At 33.4% G+C, this 24074-nt stretch overlaps 4 protein-coding genes and 2 long non-coding RNA genes across 14 annotated transcripts in view; 4 read left to right on the plus strand and 2 right to left on the minus strand.

Moving 5' to 3' along the window:
* Positions 1-18: 18 nt before the first annotated feature.
* Positions 19-11289, plus strand: Rfx (regulatory transcription factor Rfx). Of its 7 annotated transcripts, XM_076689772.1 has the most exons (20): positions 433-599; positions 728-880; positions 946-1037; positions 1131-1395; positions 3333-3646; positions 3889-4081; positions 4376-4420; positions 4749-4854; positions 4916-5015; positions 5095-5250; positions 5493-5624; positions 5882-6063; positions 6144-6614; positions 6687-6808; positions 6877-6974; positions 7042-7197; positions 7269-7471; positions 7544-7697; positions 7767-7818; positions 7891-10212. In XM_076689772.1, the coding sequence occupies exons 4-20, from the start codon at positions 1386-1388 to the stop codon at positions 7932-7934; spliced, it is 2538 nt and encodes an 845-aa protein (XP_076545887.1). In that variant the 5' UTR covers positions 433-599; positions 728-880; positions 946-1037; positions 1131-1385; the 3' UTR covers positions 7935-10212. The 7 variants fall into 7 exon arrangements, 6 of the variants coding, with proteins under 6 accessions (XP_034185448.1, XP_034185449.1, XP_034185455.1 ...); XR_004582045.2 differs by lacking the exons at positions 433-599; positions 728-880; positions 946-1037; positions 1131-1395 and adding exons at positions 19-322; positions 11153-11289 and having other exon boundaries at positions 7891-8123; XM_034329557.2 differs by lacking the exons at positions 433-599; positions 728-880; positions 946-1037; positions 1131-1395 and adding an exon at positions 19-322.
* Positions 4009-11362, minus strand: LOC117606737 (uncharacterized). The gene is made up of 4 exons (XR_004582046.1): positions 11238-11362; positions 4583-4711; positions 4227-4474; positions 4009-4119 (listed from the first exon to the last, which is right to left on the minus strand). It is a non-coding gene; the product is annotated as an uncharacterized LOC117606737 (long non-coding RNA).
* An 899-nt stretch (positions 11363-12261) lies between these two features.
* The window catches only part of LOC143305593 (uncharacterized), a 185156-nt gene continuing 173343 nt past the window's right edge, over positions 12262-24074 (plus strand). The window contains exon 1 of the long non-coding RNA XR_013062636.1: positions 12262-12369. This is a non-coding gene — a long non-coding RNA (uncharacterized LOC143305593). The remainder of the gene's footprint in view (positions 12370-24074) is intronic.
* Positions 12739-15455, plus strand: LOC117606734 (traB domain-containing protein). 2 transcript variants are annotated; one of them, XM_034329578.2, is made up of 7 exons: positions 12739-12958; positions 13413-13650; positions 14129-14337; positions 14418-14532; positions 14599-14732; positions 14798-15207; positions 15284-15455. In XM_034329578.2, exons 2-7 carry the CDS (start codon positions 13419-13421, stop codon positions 15453-15455), a joined length of 1272 nt encoding a protein of 423 aa, XP_034185469.2. In that variant the 5' UTR covers positions 12739-12958; positions 13413-13418. The 2 variants fall into 2 exon arrangements, with proteins under 2 accessions (XP_034185469.2, XP_034185467.2); XM_034329576.2 differs by having other exon boundaries at positions 12740-12958; positions 14126-14337.
* Positions 15538-18117, minus strand: Cchl (Cytochrome c heme lyase). Of its 2 annotated transcripts, XR_013062509.1 has the most exons (4): positions 17893-18117; positions 17470-17825; positions 17087-17390; positions 15538-16986 (listed from the first exon to the last, which is right to left on the minus strand). XR_013062509.1 is itself a non-coding variant. In XM_034329579.2 (3 exons), the coding sequence occupies exons 1-3, from the start codon at positions 18115-18117 to the stop codon at positions 17150-17152; spliced, it is 822 nt and encodes a 273-aa protein (XP_034185470.2). In that variant the 3' UTR covers positions 15538-17149. The 2 variants fall into 2 exon arrangements, 1 of the variants encoding a protein (XP_034185470.2); XM_034329579.2 differs by having other exon boundaries at positions 15538-17390.
* Positions 15592-16939, plus strand: LOC117606736 (putative histone-lysine N-methyltransferase set-23). The gene has a single exon (XM_034329580.2). It carries the CDS (start codon positions 15592-15594, stop codon positions 16345-16347), a length of 756 nt encoding a protein of 251 aa, XP_034185471.1. The 3' UTR covers positions 16348-16939.

The raw sequence follows: 24074 nt of genomic DNA on the forward strand, positions 1-24074 counted from the left end.
ACGCTGGAATACGTTGTTCTCTGTAATTTGAAATGCTATAATTCAACTTTCGTTTGTTCTGAAATGTAGTGATGGAAATTTACGACATTCCGGAGTAAAAAAGCAAATATTTTTCGCCCGTGGAAACCGTATCTCTGGGATACACTCGATACGTTCTTTTCCCGCGATCAAAAATTCGAAACTTTCGCACCGATTCCACGAAAAATGGACTGGCCAGAAGATGACGAATACCCTTCGGTTTTTTCCAAAAGATATTCCATAATGATGGCGGAAGAATCCTCACTGCCTATTATTTATTACCGATCGCAAAATTCATTATCCAGTAAGTTTTCTTCTCTTTTTTTTTTTTTAATAAATACGATTAATAATTTATAGTTTCTCGATGCGTTAATTTCGAATAACGCGCCGAATCTGTTGGCTTCGATAAAGTGAAGAAAGCTTTACGATGAATTAGAAATTTTTATATAATGTGTGTTTAATTAGACAAAAATCAACAAGTGATCAAAACAATTATTTATTAACGCAAATGTCATAATGCAGTTGGCCGGCATCGTGTATGTATTATAGCCTGCGCATTAATACGTGATTGCGCACGCATGGTAAGAATACCACACAGTGTAATTTCTTTTTACGAATAACACTCGTTATTTTCAAAATACCAATTTTCTTTTTCTAAAAAAGAAAGTTTGGAATTAAGACTTATCCAAATGAATGTTATTAATTTTAGCGACTTCAGATCAGATGATCGACGAGCTGTTTAGAGTAAAAGGGGGAGCACGCGCGATCCTATTCAGAGACGTATTAATAACTTAATAATCCTAGTGCAAAACAAATTGACATTAATTGCATTAATGAAAGAAGACAGGAGACATCGATGGAAGTCGGTATATTACAATTTCTGAACATTTATTCTAATTTTTTTTTTCAAAGAAAAATTTTTACTAGGTATTACTTGCATCGAGAACGGAAAAGAAATTTCACCAAATAGGAATAATTTAAATTTATACTAGTGCAATGGAAATAGATACTTTCAAGAGGTATGAATGAGATTAGACATATTACTCGTTTGATCTGATTATGGCACCCATGCGAATGAATATTATGTACGCTACTGATCGTGACGCGGGCAGTGATGCCGTAGTCAAGGAGACCGCAGTAGCAGACAACCAACACTCCGACCAGCCGTCGACAACAAAATATACAGGTTCGTCGGAGTGTGCTGCTCCGCTTTTCCGCTTCTACGGTGCCTTCGCCATCCGCGTGGTTTCCTGGGTGACAAGCCACCGCCGTTTCTTGATCGGGAAAGGGCCGGTTGAAATCTGTCGGGGGGAAACGTTCGGCCGCGTAAGTGCGCCCGGGCGTCGTGTTGAAAGTACACGCCATTCATGAAGACAGGTGAGTGAAAATGAGACGTACGAACCGCGCTTTTCCTTCCATTCTAATCACGATCATTGCGATACATGTTTTATATGATTTTATAAACGCAGCCGCAGAAGTAACATCTATTACATTTAAATCCGACATACTGCCGCCTTATCAATTACGAGATACTAGGATTATCGTTCGCAATATGTATTTGCTCAGTGACAGTTGGCATAGAACGATTATTGATAATTATAAACTAAACAATACAAGTTGTATTTGGATGTATGTATTAAAGGATGCTTTAGGACCAAGTTAAAGGATATCATACTACTCATTTCTAAGCTGGCATAAACTTCAGAATGAACTATTTCAAGGATTCTACTATTATTGTTAATTCTACAATTGTTAGGTATTCATAGAAGAAAACAATGTCTTTTCATTATTAAATCAATATCTGATATCTATATTTCAGATTGTTTATCTTAAAATTCTCTATAGTTTTTAGTATGCTGATTCGTCTCAAAGTTTCTTCATTATTCAGGAACAATTAATTTCCTTCATACTACTTTGAAAGGAAACCATTGCTGGATTTTTGCTTTATATATTCCCCTGCTGCATCATGCTTTGGCGATTTTATTGTACACTTCTACCTAGGGGGCATTTAATATTTGAAGGTCTATATAGGTTTTAATTAAAACAGGCTTATCAATTCCATCAATGTATTTCTTGAAGCATAATAGAAATCACTTTTTACCTATTTAATTATTGTTTTTATTTTTTATAAGATTCACCTTACAATAAATTTTTAATTATATTTTTAAAAATATTACCATTGTTGTTTCTTTATATCATTTTTCCTTTTAATACGTACTCTTCTTTCTTTTACATTTGTTTCATAAAAATTAATATTATAAAAGTTCAATCAAGTATGTTCTGCAAAAGGTTTATAAATAGATAGTAAAAGGATGGAGGGTAAGCATTGTAAAATAACAGATAAGGTGTGCAGAGCAGTTTCAAGCATCAGTCATGCATAACGGTGGCCAGGTGTACATATGGTATCCTTTCTAATGTGATCACCTTTTATAGAATATCTTGTACCATAAAATATACTTTTCTGTAACATAATAAATTTCAGTGTGAGAATGTTATTTGCTTGTCTGTTGTTTGTTAAAAATTGTATGCTTCTCATGAATCTCCAGGGTAATTAGAAAATTTATTGCTATTGGCAAAAGGGAAAATTTAATTCTCTCTAATTGCACCTATCATCTGCCCATTTCTACTGATACTTTCAATCCCCTTGACAAGAGCTTTGTGTCCAGTCACGCGTACATTGCATTTTAGTCACCACCCCTCTCCATTTCGTTTTCTTCCCTTTGAAACATTGTTTGGTACCTGCTACCCCACAGGTACAGGGTGTACTAATACATCCTGTTATATGTACGTTGAAACTACAATGACGTGTTTCATTCGTATTGGAAGCTCTTCGGGGCTTCACTTTGATCTGTAGATTATTGAATGCTGCACACCTGCGAGAAATTACGTAGACCGATCCTTCTTATATGTAGGTTAGGGTGTTTGTTAATCTGTCGGTACCCACCCGAGTGGCGGGCGTCGTCGTCGAAACATGTTCCTTCTTTCTGTTCACGAATTTACGTGACATATAATGTTAAATTTAATGCAATAAAAACGATTTTTATTATGCTTTTATTACAACATACACATACTTGTATTTCCCATTATAATATAATAAAAAATCATTAGGTGTACAACATGTTTCTACAGGACATGTATATAAGGTCTGTGTTTATTTAAAACCTTAATGAAAAATTCATCTCTACTTATCAATGATTTAACTTTAATAGAGTATTTAAGTATACCAAAAGAATTCACAGCAGTCTTTCATGCGTCGAAGCTGTTGGGGAAACTTTATTGATATTTGTTTCATTGGTATTGGTGTCTGTCTACAGATTCTTCCCTTCACAAACGGGGAGGCAACAACGGTGGTGATACGGTGGGAGTAGAGAGAGGTGAAGGAGTGATTGCCATGACTACAACGGGAGCTCAGTATGCCCTCGCAGCATCCACCAGAGCTAATAACAGTGGGGGTAGCTCTACATCAGTGGGGGTGGAACCAAAGCCAAGCGTTGTTGTCGTGACTACTTCCAGCTCCAGTGGCAGTGGCAGTGGAAGCGTGGCACAGAGCCAGTCGGCGAGAGGGCAACAGCTTATCACTGTTGTTACCAGTCCTGATCCTTCCAGTCCAAATTTACAACCTATACAGGTTTGTTTACTAGTACATTATGTCAATTAAGTTTTTATCTAACATAGATTCTTTTCTTTCTGAACATATTTTATTGATTTTCAAGCATTCAAGAGTATTGTATTACATGTCTGTATTAAAAGCATAAATTTTTATCTCTGTACTATTAATATTTATCAAGAAATTTTATTTTTTTTTTTTGTATATTATATAGAAAGTTACAGTTGATCATGAGAACACGCATACTATAAATAATAATTTAGTTATTGGTTCAGGACCCGCTTGAAACAGCTGCAGATTCTTCCAACGGCTCAACAGGTACTCCAGCACATGTTACAGCACAAGTAGTTGTGAATACTACTCACTCAGGACAGCACACCCTTGTCGATTCTGACGCTGCGTCCACATCGGCTGGCACCATCGTCGGTGGTTCCCCGCATTTTATAACAGTAACAGGTACGTGTTACATAACATAAAACTCATCTTTATTTTACCTGTTGTTAAGTCGTCGGTTAAAATTTTGCAATCGTTCAGGAAAAGTCCTAGAGATTAGTCTTAACAATTAGCCTTAACGCGTATAGAAAAGAAAAAAGAAACTTACTAAGTTGTGAAAAGACTTCTTATAAGTCGCTTATGTTAGGGGTGAGTATCAGGATCAGTTTGAAAAATTATAGTGTTTGAGTAGAGATTTGGCCCTTTCCATGCTGCTGAAAAACATGCACCTCTGTTCTTCTACTCTGACTACACTAGGCACCAGTGATTCACCATCCTACGCGTCCCTCACAACGGCAGTAGGTGAGGGCAGAACATGATCAGCATGCATTATTATTTTACTTACATGTAGACTGTCTGTAAAATTGCAAATATTATATTTGATATTTTTATACAGATTGATTTTGCATGTATCAGTATACATTTCATTTACATGAATAAAGAAATAAGTATTAACATACGTACGTTAGATTTCATTTTTGAAGAGTGCAAACGTTCGCTTAGATGCACTCTGTTCTTTCTAGCAACTATTTGGCAAGGTATATTCTGAATGTTGTGTGCATTTTGTGAAGCTTCAATCATGTGAAATTATTTCTGATAAACGAATTGAAACATATTATATTTGTTTCAGTGTCAGGAGAACCAGAGGCAGTGGGGTCCGAGTCGGTATCTCATCCTACCTATGTACAATATGTTGAGGGGGATGGCTCCACGTATATACCGACAAATGGTCAGATGTAAGTATAAAACTACTGTAATTAACTTATGATGTTAAGTTAAATAAATTGTTATTTATAGGACATATCCTGTATATGCTGTGGGAGAAGCAGGTGCAATGTATACTCCTGCTTCGAGCCAGTATTACACACCAGCATCTACACCGGTGACATATGCACAGGTAATTTATAATAAATTTTATTTCCTTTCGAACACTCATTTTTTGTTGCATTATAATCAACAATTTTATATACATTTAGGTCACTGGTCAAGGTTCAAATTCTACAACTGGACAATTATTATCTCAGGGCAATGGCACGTATCTAATTCAACAAAGCGTCGTGGATGGAGATCCCACTACACATGCATTAATATCCGCAGCTGCTGCGCGTGCTAGTCCACAAACAGAAAATGCGGTAAGATGGCAGTGCATGTGTAGACGTTAATTGCTTCAATTTTCTTTCTCATTTTGTCAACTTGTTAGAAATTATTATATAAATACAGATTCTTCTATCTACAGGCATGGTAATCCTGCATGATTGTGAAAGGGTGAATGTTTTTATTTGATGGTACAAATGTTATTGTTTCCTTGAGTAATTTAGATAACGTTTATTTTTTAACTAGTAAACATTAAATTGGGATTTGGATTGTTTGATAGGAATCTGTGGTTAGCGGGGGTGGAGGGGCATACTTGATCAGCGGTAATTCAGGGGGTGCTACTGTCACCGTGGAAGATGCTGCAGCAGCAGCAGCAAACATGACGCATGCCACTAGAGTTTCACAAGCCACAGTAAGCTGATACATAATCCTAATTTGTAGATTTTCTGGTACACTAATTTGTTACAGCATGTTTGTGATTAATTGCTGATGTTTTAATGAATGCTTTTGTACGAGTTTCAAAGTTTTCTGTTCGACAATAACACAGACAATATAAATGTTATTATTTAAAAATTGTGAATGTTGCAAGTAACTAGCCTCTTAAGATGTTTACTATTGTATTTAATATATAATTTACAAAGTTGATAATAATTTTTATTGTATAATTAGGTTCATTGGTTGCTCGAAAATTACGAAACAGCGGACGGTGTTTCTCTTCCAAGATCAACTCTTTACAATCACTATTTGCGTCATTGTTCTGAAAATAAATTAGATCCTGTAAATGCTGCGAGTTTTGGAAAACTAATACGTTCTGTCTTTTTGGGTTTGAGAACTAGACGATTAGGCACAAGGTAAATGTTTCTATTAATTTTTTTATATTTAATATTATATATTGTACATTAACTCTTTGGAGTTGTACGACTTGTTACAGAGGAAATTCAAAGTATCATTACTATGGAATTCGGGTAAAGCCTAGTTCTCCTTTGGTGATGTTGAACGAAGATGGAACGCCTCGTCAGCAACAAAATGCAAATTCACAGACGAAACGATTCAAATTTGTGAATCAAAAGCAGGACGCTACGTATGAGAATAACACGCATTCGAATACGAATATTTCGTCGAATACTTCACCGCCACAGTATCACCAGTATCTTGGAGAAGCGAGCGGTGCCATTCCAGAATTTCCCGAAATAATAGTAGGGCATGGTTCGTCTCTTCCAGAGGACTGTACGTTAGAAGACATCGATACTTTTCGTAGTATATACAGGGAACACTGCGAAGCCTTTTTAGATGCTGTACTCAACTTTGAATTTGCTACTGTAGAAAGCCTTTGGAGAGAATTTTGGCGCAGTCAAGACAATAATAACGGTGACGAATGCGAGGAAGAAAAGTACTTATCAAAGTAAGCCTCGATTCACCTACAATTTTATATTCTATATATTGCAAGATAATATTAACAATCTCTTATATTTAGGACTAAGCTATATCAAATATGTAAATGTTCTGAAGTTCAAGATTTCATTAGAAAGGTTGATTATACGTTTTATCAAAATCTGGTTGAAGTATTAATGCCTAATGTACTACGACCTATTCCAAGTAAGTTATTCTTTTTAATTTCTTATGAAATTTCTTAACATTGTACTAATTAATGTACGATACGTTAGGTTCGTTAACACAGTCAATTAGAAATTTTGCAAAAGGATTAGAATCATGGCTGACATCAGCAATGGCCGATTGTCCAGAAGAAATGACCCAGATAAAGGTATTATTGAGATAGTATAAATTTTACTTCTTCAAGGTATTATTTTAATAACAAAACTTTATTTTAGTTGACTGCTGTATCTGCATTTGCTCAGACACTAAGGCGTTATACATCGTTGAATCACCTTGCTCAAGCTGCACGTGCAGTGCTTCAAAATTCTAGTCAAATAAATCAAATGTTAGCCGACTTAAATCGCGTTGATTTTCACAATGTACAAGAACAGGTATTGCATTAACGAAATTATATTTTCATGTTATATCCTTTCTGATTTTACAAAATATATATCCTTTATAGGCTTCATGGGTATGCCAATGCGATTATGCAATGGTACAACGTTTAGAAGCAGATTTTAAAGTGACACTGCAACAACAGAATTCGTTGGAAGATTGGGCAATCTGGTTGAAGAGCGTCGTAACGCAAGTTCTAAAACCTTTCGAAGAGAAACCAACATTTGCTAAAGCTGCACGTCAATTTTTGCTCAAGTGGTCATTTTACAGGTATTTATAGCAATTTTATATAAAATATTTGATTATTAGTTTATTATCTTTTATATATCATTTATTCGACAGTTCCATGGTTATTCGCGACCTGACTTTAAGAAGCGCAGCTAGTTTTGGATCTTTTCATCTTATTCGATTATTGTACGATGAATACATGTTTTACTTGATAGAACATCAGGTAGCAGTTGCTACAGGAACAACCCCGATAGCTGTGATGGGAGATGTGCGTAATTTTTATCAAATATTGTAGAATATTTATTCTACATTTATTTATTCCAGTGTTTTCTTCCAGAAAAGTCAAACTTGCTCTTTAGTTAGCGCGTTTGGTGCAACTTCTAACGGAGGTGAGGTTGCTTTTCGTGATTGTCAATGTTTCATGTGAAACTTGTTAGTTAGAAATTGTCCTTTCTTTTCAGATACATCTAATACATGTCAACCAAAGCGTATGAAATTGAGCTAACTGCGTGCCTACGTCCTTTAGTTTGGAAGTGAGCCAGTAGCACCTGATAACGAAACGTTAGCACAAGAGCATGCAGGCCTATTAACACACTAGTCCCATAAATTATAATTTTATATAAGATAAAATCTTATTGTACTATGACTTAACAAAGAAGATTTTTGCATAACACCCAGGATGTATACAATCTAAGTAAGTTTGTGTGATATAATATGTAGGAACATGTACTGCAATCTTGTTTCATACAAAACATATGATTCAAGTATAAGGTATCGCTGGCACGATGTTTAGTACGTTAATGTATTGTCTAGTCGAAACATCTTTCAAATATGTATGGGACCATGAATTTGTCATGCCCTTATAGTATTCAGTATTAAAAGTTTGCTCGACTGAATTTTTTTTCTCATGTTCAGATAATTCAAATCCATTGTTTTAATAGAGAAAATGAATTACAAAATTGATTAATAAATTCTTGTGAACGTCTATTAATTTTAATAGGATGTTAAAGAAAAATAAAGTCGAGCAAACTTAAAATAATAGACATTTTGTGCAAAAGAAAACAGTCGAAAATTGAACAGTTTTGATAGGGAAAATTATTATTCCCAAATTTGTATCGACGAATTCTATTTTGCACAAATACTTGAATAACATTTTACCAAATCCGCCCGTCGACGGTATTGTCAAAAAAATAATAACTATTCCTACCGGAACAGATGCAAATTAGATTACTATAATTATATAATCGTACAAGTTTTAAATACTACTCCCAACATTCATATTTTTTAACACGATTTATTAATTATACATCGAGCTATGTAAAAGTTTTGTTGTAAACCATCTGTTACACTTAACATATATATTCTTTCAGTATTTTTAAACGAATAGTACAAAACAGCGGTGAAGAAAAACTATGAACGAAATGATATAATAATGTAGTCGTTTTAATTTACTGATAGAATATACATCATGGTTCTTACATTCAATGTACATATGCAAATGGTGTGACAGATAAAAATGCACAGTTGTTGAAGTTTAATGAAAAAAAAGAAAAGAAAAAAATTTCAAACTGTAAGAATAGAAGTTGAGTGTCTTCAAACATATTTCGCATTTAATTTAAATATATTTTACTATAAAGATCTATTAGTAATATGATTTATAATTGGAGACACTCGAATAATTCTTCTGTACATAATATTAAATCTAAGTGTGCATTGTGAATTTCACGTTATACATGCATATATATATATATATTTTTTTTTTTGTTATGTATATATTAATTGACAAACGTATGTTCAAAATGTGTGAACTGTTTCAGACGTCGAAAACATACGCGTTATTTTTTGTTCGTATACTTGTGTTTAAATTCTATTGTGTTCATGAAGTATTTAATAATCTATTATTTTAATTTTATAGTCATTTTCTAAATGTCGTAAATTGCACTGGACTGTTTGGATCAATGCAAACGAGAATGAATATATAGTGATTATTTATAGTATAATACCAAAAGACTTACATTACGTTAATTTCTTTTTTCTGTAAATACTTTAACATATATGTTTAAAAAAGTGAATACGATCTGTTGCACACTAGGTTTATTAAAACTTTACGTCTATTCCACGTGATTGTCATACAGCATTGCATTCTGTTTTTATAAAAATTTGAAGCTTCTAAATTTGTCATACTATACGTTTGATTCATGTGCTTGATAACACGAATGAACATACACATATTATCATATCCTTCTAAACAAGTACAAAATTTCATTTACAATATTACTTCAAATATTTTTCCATTCGTTATGGCTATTATTTAATAACAAAATGCTTGTTCGTTTTTTTCATAGAAAGTTCAATTAAAAAACTTGCATTTATGTAAAATCATGTTAACGTGATGTTTTATGTTTTGAAAAATGTAATGTATACATACATAACATATACATATATATATATATAGTTAGTGCTGACATTAACGATAATTACCATTAAATATTTTATGAAATGAATATATCAAAAAATTATCGTTCAGAATTGTTAAGTATTGCGTGTGAGTTCATTCAAGTACAGAATTAATGTTGCCAGTGTATTTTTGATTGTAAAGCACCGCTGTGTAAACCATCTGCTAAGCTTTGTGAATGCACACTACGTAATTTAGGAGAAATTGAAGTTTAATACGTAAGAGTATAGAAATTATCCGATCATATGAGAAAATTTCAAGCCTGAATGTATCTCACAATGCAACAAAAAAGCAAAAGAAAAAAAAAAAGATGAGTAAATGTCTCAACCCATTGTAAGATGCCACTCCTATTCAACACTGAATTGGAAGATGCAAATTCCTATGAACAAACTAAATGTTTGGTAAAACTTGGTGCCTTTTATTTCATACAAGAAAGAAACGAACATTTTTTTACTGTACCTTGATTATACAAAGAATCGAGGCCAAACGACCAAAATGAATTAAACAAATAGTTATACTCTTCCTTTAGGGCTTCTTCATAAAGCTATTTTAATTTTTATAACGTGTTTTACTTCAAGAAGCTAGTAAGTTTCTTTAGAGTCGAAAACAGAAGCAGATTAAACGAAATTTTGAGAGAAAAATGTATGTGCTATATATACTTTGTAAAAATATCACATTCAGATCATATTGCTTCTTTTCTATGTATACAAGTGATTCTGTACATGAAAATTTCTTCCAAAGTAAAATTCACATTGCTAATGATCATATTAAAGGGTACTAAATGCTGATCAAGATTTATTACATTGCGATATTCGCAAGTAGTTTTAACAAAAGATAGGATATACGTTTATTTATTATATAAAACTATTATATACTAGTCAAATTTCATAGATTTAAGTCGAGAAACAGGGATTGAGTATCAGACAGTACGTTGACTAGTGGTTGCGCATGTAATTATTTGTGCATGTGGAAAGGATAGAATATTTCTATAACTATAATGAGCTTATACGTGTAAAAACTATTGATACCTATGTGTACTTAGTGTAAGAATGGCTTTTTAAGAATTTTCATTTTCTTTTCTTGTGAATGAAAACTCGTGCAATGTTTGCAAGTACAGTTGAATATAGAAATGTGTACCGATATAACTTATTATCAGAACAAAATACTTGAGAATCAAAATGAAACAGAGTTGTCCTATTATTATAAAAATGTAACGTTGGTATACAATTCTATGTTCATTCACACTTGTTTGTACTTTGTACTTTTAGGTAGGATTGCTGTTTGTAAGTTTCACATAATTATGGCAAGGTGCAAGTAATTGTAGTCTTGTTGATGATAAAAGATCAAACTTACCATGGTTTCCTATGTTGCGAAAGAAGACGGCCTTAAAATATTTCCAATTGTAAGACAGAAAAAAAGATTTACTATGTTGTTAAGGGTGGACACTGATAATGAACGAAAAGAAAAAAAATTAAGAGATACTCTTTAAGGAGGAAAAGTAAAAGTATCATCGTTTTCCTTGTATCTTAAAGAAAATATTTTGATACCTCCAGATTTGCACAAATCGAGTGTCATTCATTACTGCTTAAATAAGATTATTTTTACTGAATGCAGCTCAAATCGAAAACAACTTATATAAATTATTATGTGAGGCATAAAAAGCTCTAAAAATTGTGTGAATGTACGGATTACAAAAAAAAATAATAAATATATGTTTAAAACTTGTGAAACTGTACTTATTATTTAATCATACATGGAGTATATAGATTTTCAACTATTTTTCAAATTTCAAATTTCCCGCCACACAGTACTGTCGACCCCGTAGACGGAGTGGGACGCCATTACAATGGAGAAACCGGAAGTCTACAACTAAGTTGCATTGAACTTGTCGCAATGAAGTTGGCTACAAATTCACTGTGATAAGTTCAATGCAACACAGTGTCCGGATGCGGCGCGTAAAGTTTTGCGAGTTTCTCATAAAAATTTGGAAAATAACGTATAATTATCACGGTTTTATGTTTATTTGTCTTTCGAAAACGCGTATGAGTGTGGAATATCGTAGATTTTAGTGAAAAGTGCAACAATTTCAACATAATTACACCATCAACGCAGTAGTTCTAGTAAGTGTAATTTTCTGTCAACATCCATCCTAAACATTAAATGATACAATCATAACGCAATTCTAATTTATATTGTACATTAAATTTGAAAAATACAATCGTAATGACGAAAATAATAACTCGTCGGTGCCATTGCTTAAATATATTACTTTATTCGAATCCGTTGGAATCCGGAAGTAGAGGGTGCCCTCTGTCGGCCATTTTCTTTTCATTCCGATTTCAACAGTTTAAATTCCGGTGTTTCGAACTCGTTGTATCTAAATTATAAAATTAATTGCTGTATTATTTGTATTATAATAATGTGCAACTTGTAGGTGACAAATATCCAGCCGTACATTTCAACCAACCAAAGTATCAACGAATCGGTGAGTGAATAATATTCATTAGTATTAGTAACGCGTGGCGTTTAATATTTTTGCTCGGAAGTGCATGAAAATATTATTCAAATAAATTTTTGGAAACTTAAACGACAATATAAAAACTGCTTATTATTTTTAAGATAATTGAATTTATCCGATTTTTTATTTTCTATAACAAAGATTCTAATTAGAACTTTTCAATTTAAGTTCACAAGTACTTTATATAAACAAAGAAAAATTAAAGATTTTTTTTTTATTTTTATACTTGACACTAATGTAGATGTAAAATACATCCGAATATGCGATATTTTGTAATGAATTTACTTAATTTGTTTGATAATGGCAAATAATTACAAATTGATAATAATCGATAATCCTTGCACTGATAACCTGTCCCTGGTGAATGGTACAGATGGTGTGCTGCTGTTTGTGACATAAGTCCTATTTAGTTTATGAATAAGAAAAATTAGGCAAAACTCGATTTGTCCTTGATGGGTTTATTAAATTTGTTATTTTAACGAGTGGAAAATACGATAGATCGTTTTTTCTCTGTATTTTAGTGTGAATATCTAGTTTTTATACACGTCATTGACAGGTAATGAAAGGATGCTGGTGTTGTAATCAGTCATTTTCTTCTACAATTTTCACTTATAAGTCGAAAAATGTTGTGTTTAGATTATTGTTCTTCGTTACATACTTTCAAATATATTCGAAGGGATGTTGGTTTGATTTGGTTCATAGAATTAGGCAATTATTGAGACCATATTGTTACTTTCGGAGGTTAGGAAAGCATTGCATCATTCATAAAGAGTTCAGCAAATGTTTTGAAATATTTTGATATTAAAGATTCTATTTGTTGTTATTCAATGATAGACGTCTTCATATTTATGCACTAAATATATTTTAAAACCGATTTGGAAGAAACGAAGAACAATTTATTGTTTATTTTAACAAATTACCATACAAGATAGAAGATCATTGAACACTGAAGTAATCCATAGGATCAATATGGATGAGAATATAATGCAAAGCGTATTTTTCATTGCTAGATTAAAATGACATCAAAGGATGCAAACTCTGGCGAGAACATAAATGCTGAAACCGATAAACACTATTGTGTAATTCATAAAAAAGATGTTAATGATCAAAAGTATTCGCATGCCCAAAAGGAGAGCGAAAAATTAATTTTCAACGAATTACAAATAGATGTAGAACAGAATAGTAATTCGGAAAATGAATCTCAGAATGAGACATCTACAATGGATAAACAGGAGGAACAATCTACAGGTGATAATAAGAAACTAATTGAATTACTATGATCAAAGAAGCTAAAAATATACTTGCTGTGCTATTATCCTCTATAGTTGATTTGTATTTTTGATTGGAAGTACATTAGGAGTTGCTAGAAATTTGGCCTTAGTTGAAAAGTGCTTTAAAACAGTTAGTGTTTTAAGGCTTCTATAGAGAAAGAAAGAATCACTGTGTTTTCTCTCTTTCTATCTCACTAATATGATAATAAAATCAATGTAAAGCCATTCACTGAATTATAGGGTAAGCTTAATACAGTAGTATTTTGGTGCTTTCAATATGTCAGTACAAAACAGAAATAGAAGAAAATTTCGAAAACATCAAGGTATATTATTATCATCATTCACAGAGTAGCTTCAATATTTCTTCCAAAAAATTGTTTCTTTGCATCTAGTATTCAAAATGTGTTCAGTATCAGGTCGTACGTTTAAATGAAAGTTTTCTTCCACTTTAGAAGTTGTTGGGTATCAATTAAAATTTGATGCTCATAATCAGAATAATAAAACTAGCAATGAAAGTGATGCACCAAGCCAAAATGAATACGACGAAAGTATAGATGAAAGATTACCAGAAACTGTAACATTACTCACCACACCAGATGGAGGAAAACTGTATTTAGTAGGAACGGCACATTTTAGTGTTCAAAGCCAAAATGATGTGGCAATGGTAAATAAGATGTATCCTTTCTTAGAATTGAAGTAATATAGTTTAGGAAAGGAATTAACGGTATCTTCTTAAAATTAAAGATAATCCGGGCTGTACAGCCTCATATAGTGGTAGTTGAATTGTGTAAAGCCAGAATTGACTTTTTAAATATTGCTGAAGAGGTTCTATACCGTAACGCTACGGATTTAAGTTTAAGTAAGTTCCTCCATTAGCATATTTAAACAAATTTCATACTGGCAACTCACATCTTTTGTTTTGTAGAAAGTTTAACTGATATGTTAAAGGAATTTGGGCTTTACGGCTTTTTACATTTCATATTGCATAGAATGGTAACTCATGTTGTCAAAGAACTTGGAATGCCACCCGGTGGCGAATTTCGTACAGCATTTGAAGAGGTAAACCAGGCTACATAGATTAGTCAGCATTTAAACAAAAATTTCAAACGATTATATTTCTTCAGGCCAAAAAGGTACCAAATTGTATAATTCAGTTAGCTGATCGGTCAATCAGTATAACAGTTCAACGTGCTGTAAGAGCACTGTCTTGGTGGGAAATAATCAAACTCTTATGGCTAGTGAGACACTTAGATTCTCATATCAACGAACAAGATGTCGAACGCTATAAACGAAAGCGTGTGATAGAGGAGATGATAACCAAGTTGAAAGAGGAATATCCAGCAATTGAGCAAACGTTTGTCAAAGAAAGGGACATATATCTGACTTATCATTTGCAAGCAGCTACTATGATCAAATATACCCCGGAGGGATTAAAGCCAGCAAGAATCGTAGGAGTTGTTGGAATAGGGCATGTCAATGGAATCGTAGAAAACTGGGGAAAAGTGAAATCCTCTGACATATGGCCTATCATGCGGTAGTTACACTTAATACAAGTTTCTTTATACATCAAACTTGACGTGTACCAAAGCATCTTCCATTTATTTTTCTAGAGTGCCTCCTCAATCGTTATCCAGCAGAATATTGAAATTTACTTTTAAAGCTTCCTTAATCGGTGTTGCAGTATATGTGGGATATAAAATTATACCATTGCCATATGGTAGTGCCCTACAATCTATCAGATCTTCTATTGAGGGATTGTTTAAGGTCAGTGACAGAACGTAGAATATCTGGAAGATTATCTAAGAAACTTTTAGTGAAACTTTTATCGAAAAGAAGAAGAGGAAAAGAAAAGTTTCTTTAAAGATTCTATCAAATTCTTCATTTTTATTATTTGATATACAAAGTTGTGGTAAGAAGCATGGAGGCAAGTGCTTGTCCCGACGACTACGAGCACCCGATACCTGGTGTTATGTACATAGTAAATAATATACCAGGTCCTGGAATAGATATAGAAGATTTTGAATCGGAATACTCTGTAGGTTGTTCGTGTACGATCCAGTGCACCGATTGTTCGTGTACACGTGGCTTTCCTAATTATATCAATGGTCGTATAATAGATGAGAAATTATCAGGTCCTATACTCGAATGTAATTCTTGCTGCACCTGCGGCCAAGATTGCGGGAATAGACTGGTGCAGAACGGTCCATTGAATAGTTTAAAGGTACTCGAAGCTAGTAACAAAGGTCTTGGTCTTTTCACTGCTAAGTTGATTAAAAGAGGCCAATTTATTTGCGAATACGCTGGTGAAGTGATCGGTATCGACGAAGCTCGCCATCGGTTCGAGGCGAATAAAAATAGTATGAATTATGTTCTGGTGGTCTCTGAACACATTGGAGATCAAAATATCGTAACGTGTATAGATCCTAAGTATTTCGGTAACATTGGACGTTACGCTAATCACAGTTGCGAACCAAATACGAATATCGTACCTATAAGAATAGAAGGAACGACACCTCGTTTATGTTTATTCGCCTGTAGAGATATCGAAGCCGGGGATGAGATAACATTTAGCTATGCTGACGGAATTGCCAATTCCGTCCGTAATTTTAGTGAAACGCGCTGCCTTTGCGGTTCCAGCAACTGTGTTGGCTACCTGCCTCATAATTCTATTTAAAAGTATTTAAGATTTGGTACATCACATGTTCCATTAAGTTAAGAATTTTTCAAAGTGTTCCTGTAATTTTCATCGATCGACCTGGAGTAATTTATAATTCTTTAAGAATTGTGCTTACTTATAATGACGAGTAAGCGTACGCGTAATTGTGAAATTTTTAGAGAAATAAAAATCTTCTATACACTATTGTAAGAAATGCAGGGTAAAACGTTATCGAGATCAGAAGATATATCAAATGCTCTGTAACTGATGTAATTCCATAATAATACAACATTATTGAAAGGATCGATTTAATATCTAATGTTATATACATATTAAACATTTTTGTAACAGGTGGTAATATGTTAATTACATACTGTATGATGATGCAATATATACATATTCGGTCATGATTCAATATGGAGTATGTATAATCTATTTATTATCATTTGAAATGTTGAAATTTTTAAATAGCAATTGAAAAATATATTTGTTTTTAATATAAATTATTTTGGAAGTTTCTCTGTCTATCTTATCATTCCCGGCAGTATATTATATTTCTTTATACTATTTAGAAGACAATTCAGTTCGATGTACTTTGCATTTAAAGAAATCTGATTAATTCTTATCCTGATGAAGCAATAAATTTCTTAGTTACACCTTCAGAGAAATGGAAATAATTTGAAAAATATTTTTATTTTCATCATTGCCATTTTTGATAACTTTTGTTTTATAAATAAAAACGTAACGTGTAACTTACAAAACCAGCATGTAATTACGAAACTAACGTTTCTTCATTCTATTTAATTTTTTGCTAATCTTCTTATTGCGATTTCGTCGCGTACTCCGATTCCTTAGACTCGTTGCTATATCTCCAACGCATCCATGCAACTCGCATGCGATCCCAGATATTTTCCAAAGAATCCATAGCTGGCCTAACGTCTAGCAAAGCGAACGTATACTTTTCGTCTACTTGGCCACCGTCGTAGTAGTCTATAATGTATCTTACATTTTTCCCGCATCTGTCCACGATCCAGTCATGACGATCGAATGGCAATTCATACCTAAAATCGTCCCGTATGCGTTAGGTTATTTATCAGAAATAGAATGAAACATTATTTTCCAAAAAAAATTTCAATTCACCCCATCCAATATCGAATCCGCGCACGCGGCGAATACTGTGTGGCTTTGCCACCAAAGCTGCGCAGTTTTGGAGTACTACATTCTCTTGCGTGAAGCGCCTCCCACTTGAGAACTTCCAGCCAAGCTTGTTCGTTGTTAGCATTGTGAATCTTTATAATATCATCCATATCTTTTGGCGATATGTCGTCATTTTTCCAACGCCATCCTTTCCTAAGCATCGCGTTCCAAAACATTTGTTGAGAAGGATATACCCAAAATTCAGTTTTCTCAGTTGCTTTAGGTATAGATGAAACTTGTCTGTCTGTGGGCAGTGGAAAAGGTTGATCCGGCGCTGGGTGTTGATTAGCCGCAGGCATCTGTGATAATTTCATGTAAGTTTGGATGGGCTGGATTAATAATAAACCTGTAAGGAGTTTAATATACCATGTTGAGGGGATTAATATCATCTTTGTTCATGTCGTGTATTGGACATTCGCTAATATGTTTAGGAGGTTCTTTTTTCTCTGCTGATTTATGCATAGGACACTCTGGTGGTGGTTCTCCTTCGGGTTTATGTTTTTCATGATGAACTTTTGAAAGTTGTGGTTGTCGTTGCTGTGGTATAATTACATCGGTTGCAGAAACAGCAAAGTTCATTACGTTACCCATTTTTCTTCTTCTTAAAGTTTCTGTAAAATAGGTTTCTTCAAAATCTGTTTTTCTTTTTATTCAAGAATATTGAAATAAATAATATACAGGTGATAACCTATAAATAGATTATGCAATAATCTATATTTGCTGTTATTATATCTAATATTTCTATTTTAATATCATATGATTGCAAGGACTAATAAATATATATTTTCTTAAAGAATACGTTGGCTTGATAAAAGCAATTAAATACCGCAATACTTACATGTAACTAAAGTGTTTATAAATTTGTATAATATTATTTGAACAGGTCTAATTGTTTGTCGCTATGATTAGAACGTTTCAAAGGAACATTTTTATTTATTGCAATAATTAAATATTTATTTATTATTTAAGTAATAAAAGTTATTATATATTTGAAAGAATTGGAACATCTCAATTCCGAATTCTTCGAACCGCTCGCGACAAACCGTGCACCGTGCACCTTGAAAGGTATATGTTGCCATCCCAATGTCATTTCTAGTGATTTTTATTATAAAATTTTATCAAGATTTACTCGTGGTTTATGAAATATTGTCTGTATAAATCATTTCTAAAAATATTTTCATTACATATACGTAAAAATTAGCAATATTAATATTTATATAGCAGAAAGAAACCTCTCTATTCCTTATAGTAATTTTTATATTCATAGAGTCTTTTGTATTTCAAAGGATTGATTCCACCAACATATCGACAAGCAACTAGTTTACCGACTACCGGTATATCAAAGGGTTAGTCGACCAGTTGGTAAAAAAGTTCCGGTCACTAAGTTATTGAATAGTTTCAGCTATTTTTGTATAGGTGGCGGTGGGGTCGAATTTTAAAAATAATTGAGCAAAGTAAGGAGGAATGTATAGTTATGAACAGGGTTGGGCACATAATTAAACAATACTGACCATGCATTGAAATCGTCTCTGCTTGAAATATTTTTGCCAGGGTTGATTTCTTTCTACCATTGCGTATCAAACAACTTCGTTCTTTCTAAATTCCATATTTTGTGATTTTCTTTTTATTTTATTTTTAACCGACTTCGAAAAGAAGGAGGTAATTAGTCATTTGTAATTAGTCAAAAATCATACAAGTTCCTTTTTCAGGAACTATAAAATTACTATAGTTATACGTTCTATATGATAATATTGCAATCCCGAAAATACTTTTCTGAATTTAAACTATTGTTTCCCAATTAAAAAATATATAAATCTTTTTATCGTAGCGCTTAGCTTGATATCGCTTTCTAAAAGTTATCTTTAGAAAACGATATCAATTACCAGGTCACACCACATGGAGGTGGCTACGTTAGTGACCCACCCTAAAATCATAAGAACGTGAAACCATTCAAAACATACAACATAAAATAAAAATTTTAACAATACAATCCTGAAATAGAAAATAAAATTAACATCCTAATATCAGAAACAATTGAGAAAATAATAATAATTTAACAATAAAATGCTGTAACGGAAAACATAATTATTAGGATTAGACATACAATAACGTGAAACCATTCAAATCAGACAACATAAAATAAAAATTTAAACAATACAATCCTGAAATAGAAAATAAAATTAACATCCTAATATCAGAAACAATTGAGAAAATAATAATAATTTAACAATAAAATGCTGCAACGGAAAACATAATTATTAGGATTAGATATACAATAACGTGAAACCATTCACAACATACAACATAAAATAAAAATTTTAACAATACAATCCTGAAATAGAAAATAGAATTAACATCCTAATATCAGAAACAATTGAGAAAATAATAATAATTTAACAATAAAATGCTGTAATAGAAAACATAATTATTGGGATTAGAATTTAAATAAAAATTTCAATAATAAAATGCTGAAACAGAAAATATAATTAACATTATAATTTCGATTACAATTGAAATAGTAAAAGCCGAGAACAGAATACATAACTACCACTGCAATCTCAGAAATATACAATAAAATGAGAATTTAAGCAGATGTAAAATGAAAATACAAGATATAATTTATGTGCAAAATCAATAAGAAAATAATAATTTATTTCAATAAAGTAATAAAGAAAAAGGAAATAGGGGAAATAAAAACGCGAGTTGACCATTCAACGAGCTGGGTATTGAACTCGTAAAATGTCGAGTTCAATACGTCCTGGATGGTATTATTCATACCGTTCAAGGAAAAACACAAAAAATGAAAAAACAAATTAGCGAGCATAGTGACAGAATGACTGTCCATCCGAAGATGGAGAGCCATTAGTAGTTCCCCTCTTCTGGGCAAATTTTGCCGGGGCTCTTCAGCATATAGCCTCTTCTTTCTTCGGCAATAGCCTCACAAAAATCACTCGCGAAAATTTTACGTTTGCTCAGACATTTGTAAAAACGTAACACGTAAACGAGCAACGATCCCTTGAATCGCTACTCGCATACCTGCACAATTTTTGCAAATGTCCAAGCACAAAACACTTTTTAATTTCACTTCACTTCACTTCACTTCACTGCACTTTCACTTTAATACTTCATTTTTGTAATCGGGTCTAGTACCACGACTACGACTTACAAACTAATAAGGCTTGGCCTTGAAAAAATCAAGAGAGAATGCTAAATTAATTAATTGATAAATTAATTAAATTGCATTTTCATCTTTTCTCTTGATTTTTGGTTTCCCAACCCCAGATACAAGCTTCTCACGTATTAGAGGAGAATACGAAGAGAAACATGAAAGCTTGCTCTGGCCCTGCCTACTTATAAACTAAACTCAATCACACCAGAAGTAAACTACCTGCCTGCCTATCGCTATATTTAAAAAAGGGCAAAAATCATTCTCACAAAAATTCACTCCACGGTTCTCATACAACCACCCGGGTGCAAAAATGCCTACACCTAGGGAGAACGTCCCGGGACGCCTCCGACACCCGAGTTCAATTCAACTTTCACACTCTAATAAAATCATACCTTTTTGCTGAAATCGACTGACAAATAATAGTGAACATTATGCTAAAGTAACACATTTCATTTTCGTATTCTATTGAATTATCTAATGTAAAAATTTTTCAATTTATTCTTGATAAGTATTTTGTAATGTTATAGTAAGTTAAGATTGTTAATAAACGATACAAATCCCACATCCTAACCACACACACACATGTGGAACTTCTATCGTGGTTCACTATTGGTTCACTACTTTTGTCAGTCGCCAAAATGTACACTTAAAACTAAACCTTGTCCACCGCCCTCCACCCACGCGAGTACATCTAAGTACCCGAATGAGCTTTGGGCATAAAAATGAACAAGGCCAAAGGTATTTTCACCTACCAGTTTTCTTCATGTGTGCTGAAATGCCTAAGCTAAAACGTATCATTAGCAAAAACTAAAGATGATATTCTCACTTTATTAAAAGTAAGAATATCGGCGAAATTTCACGGCTCCGATTTAGTATATGGGCTGGCCCCCACAGGGGGTTTTATTTTTAATAAAAGTGACTCGACTTTGCAAATATAAAACTTGAAGAGCAAATACAGAAAAGCAAAATTGAGCAACTATGACATAAAACATGGTGCACTGCTAATATCAGCTGGCAACGAAGGGTCTCACGCCCCCTAGACTTACGCCAGACGCTACATACCACCCACCCCGCCTGGACGTCGTAACGCCAGGACAGAGTGCACCCCTTCGCTAAGAGCGCTACCCGCCCGTCCAACACGTTGCATCCAACGGTGTCAGATTGACGGACGCCCATAGTATAGACAAAAGGACTACAGTTTAGAATATGGTAACATATTTTCATATGTTCCGTATTCTAAAGCTGCGCCTGCAAAGGCCTAGTAATGCATGGGTTTGTCTCCCATGAGATGGTGTTCACGGTCTTATGCCGCGGAATCCTTGTAACTAATTTTATCAAATAAAAACCAAAAGGATTCCCACCGAATACTAGTCAGTGTATAGTCATATTTACTTTCGCGCCGGAAATTTTTCGCAACACTACTTAAACTTGAAAATTCTAAAGGAATAATATTTACTCTCGCGTTGAAAATTTTTCGCAACACTACTTAAACTTGAAAATTCTAACGGGGTAATATTTACTTTCATCGTTGAAAATTTTTCGCAACACTAAAACTTGAAAATCCTAACGGGGTAATATTTACTCTCGCGTTGAAAATTTTTCGCAACACTAACTTGAAAATCCTAATGGGGTAATATTTCGCTACACAAAGGTATGCGGGTGGATAAATGATTATGTGATAGAGTTCGTGAGGCTGAAGTGTGAATGATGAGTGTTTAGGGTCGAGAACGTGACGGAATAAATTTCAAGTACGAAAGGGGAACTTTATACAATGCTTGAAGAGCAAACACCGACCCCCTTGGGGGCCAGCCCATATACTAAATTGATGCTAATTTCACGAGTAAAATCTGAAAAACGTTTCAATTTCAAGAGCGATTTCGTTATCAAAGTAAGTAGTTATAATAATTAATAGTATTCATGCTTATTACTTTGATATTGAAATCCGCTCATCGCGAAATAAATTCTTGTACATATAAAAAGGAAAGTGTATTGTGAAGTCGGAGGGTCATCCGACTTCTCTACATTTTTAAACTCGAAATCTATATATGTAAATATGTACAAGAAAACCCTATCCTGAGCTATGGCATAAAATACACAGAAAAGCAATTTGCACGATTATCATTGTATAAAATGATACAGTGATATTCGTGGGTCACTATGCTCGCTCAAAAAATAAAAATTACAACCAATTCCCGTGTCGCTACGGACCATTCGTCCTACGACATGATGGGAACCGGAGGAACTTTAAAGCATGCGACTCACCGATCGTTGACTTGCACTACTGCACTCGCCACGCATCTTAGATTGATCCATAGCTCGTCAAAGAAACGGTACCCCCACTGGCCAAACCACTCATCTAGAAGCATAAAAATCACGATTCTTGAACGATATATGTTTTCTCTCAATTTGTTGTAGTTAATATGCTAATAAATACTATAATTTAAAAATATGCATGCAAAACTATATGGAAATAACTACATCATAAAATACGGTAAAACACATGCAAATAAATACATCCCAAAACACATGAAGATCAAAACCATAGAACACCATAAAATATTTGCAAAATTATAGTAAAACACATAGGGTACCTATCCAGAAAACCTACTAATAAACCCGTATAAATATGCCAAAACACAAAGGGTACTACTCCATAAAACCCACTAATAAATCCATATAAATCTGCCAAAACACATAGGGTACCACTCCATAAAACCCACTAATAAATCCGTAAATATATGCCAAGGCACAAAGGAAACCACACCATAAAACACAATAAAGCACATGCAGGTACATGGGGTACTACACCACACAGCACACTAATGCACTTGTATAAAAATGTCAGAACACATGGGTGACCACACCATAAGACGCACTAATATATCCGTATAAATATTCCAAAACACATGGGAAACAGTATAGGAAACACCATAGGCACACATAGAAACACTTGTGGTAACACACTGATAAATCCATGCACGAATATCCATAGTGTCAACCCGTACCGGTATATGTTTGGCAGCTCCATCCGTATCCTTCGGGGGTCGCGATAAGACTGACTCGATTTGACCTTCCTCCAGGTCGCCGTTGTACCGGCGCGCGACGCGCCCAATCAAGCATGACGTTCCGCTTCACCGGTTCCGCGGCCGGTTACATTTAACTACTTCTATCTGATATTTGTTAATATTTGTTTAATTATTATTTTATATTTTACAATTGTTTATTAATCAAATTATTGTTATATCTATTTAAATTGTTTATTTCTTTACATTTCCGCGTGGGTATATTGCAAAATTTTGTTTAATTATTTTATTAAAAATTATTTAATTATTATTTTTAATTTTACAATTGTTTATTAATCAAACGAACGAACTGCGCT

Source organism: Osmia lignaria, chromosome 8 (genome assembly GCF_051020975.1).
Source record: "Osmia lignaria lignaria isolate PbOS001 chromosome 8, iyOsmLign1, whole genome shotgun sequence".
Taxonomy (NCBI): Eukaryota; Metazoa; Arthropoda; class Insecta; order Hymenoptera; family Megachilidae; genus Osmia; species Osmia lignaria.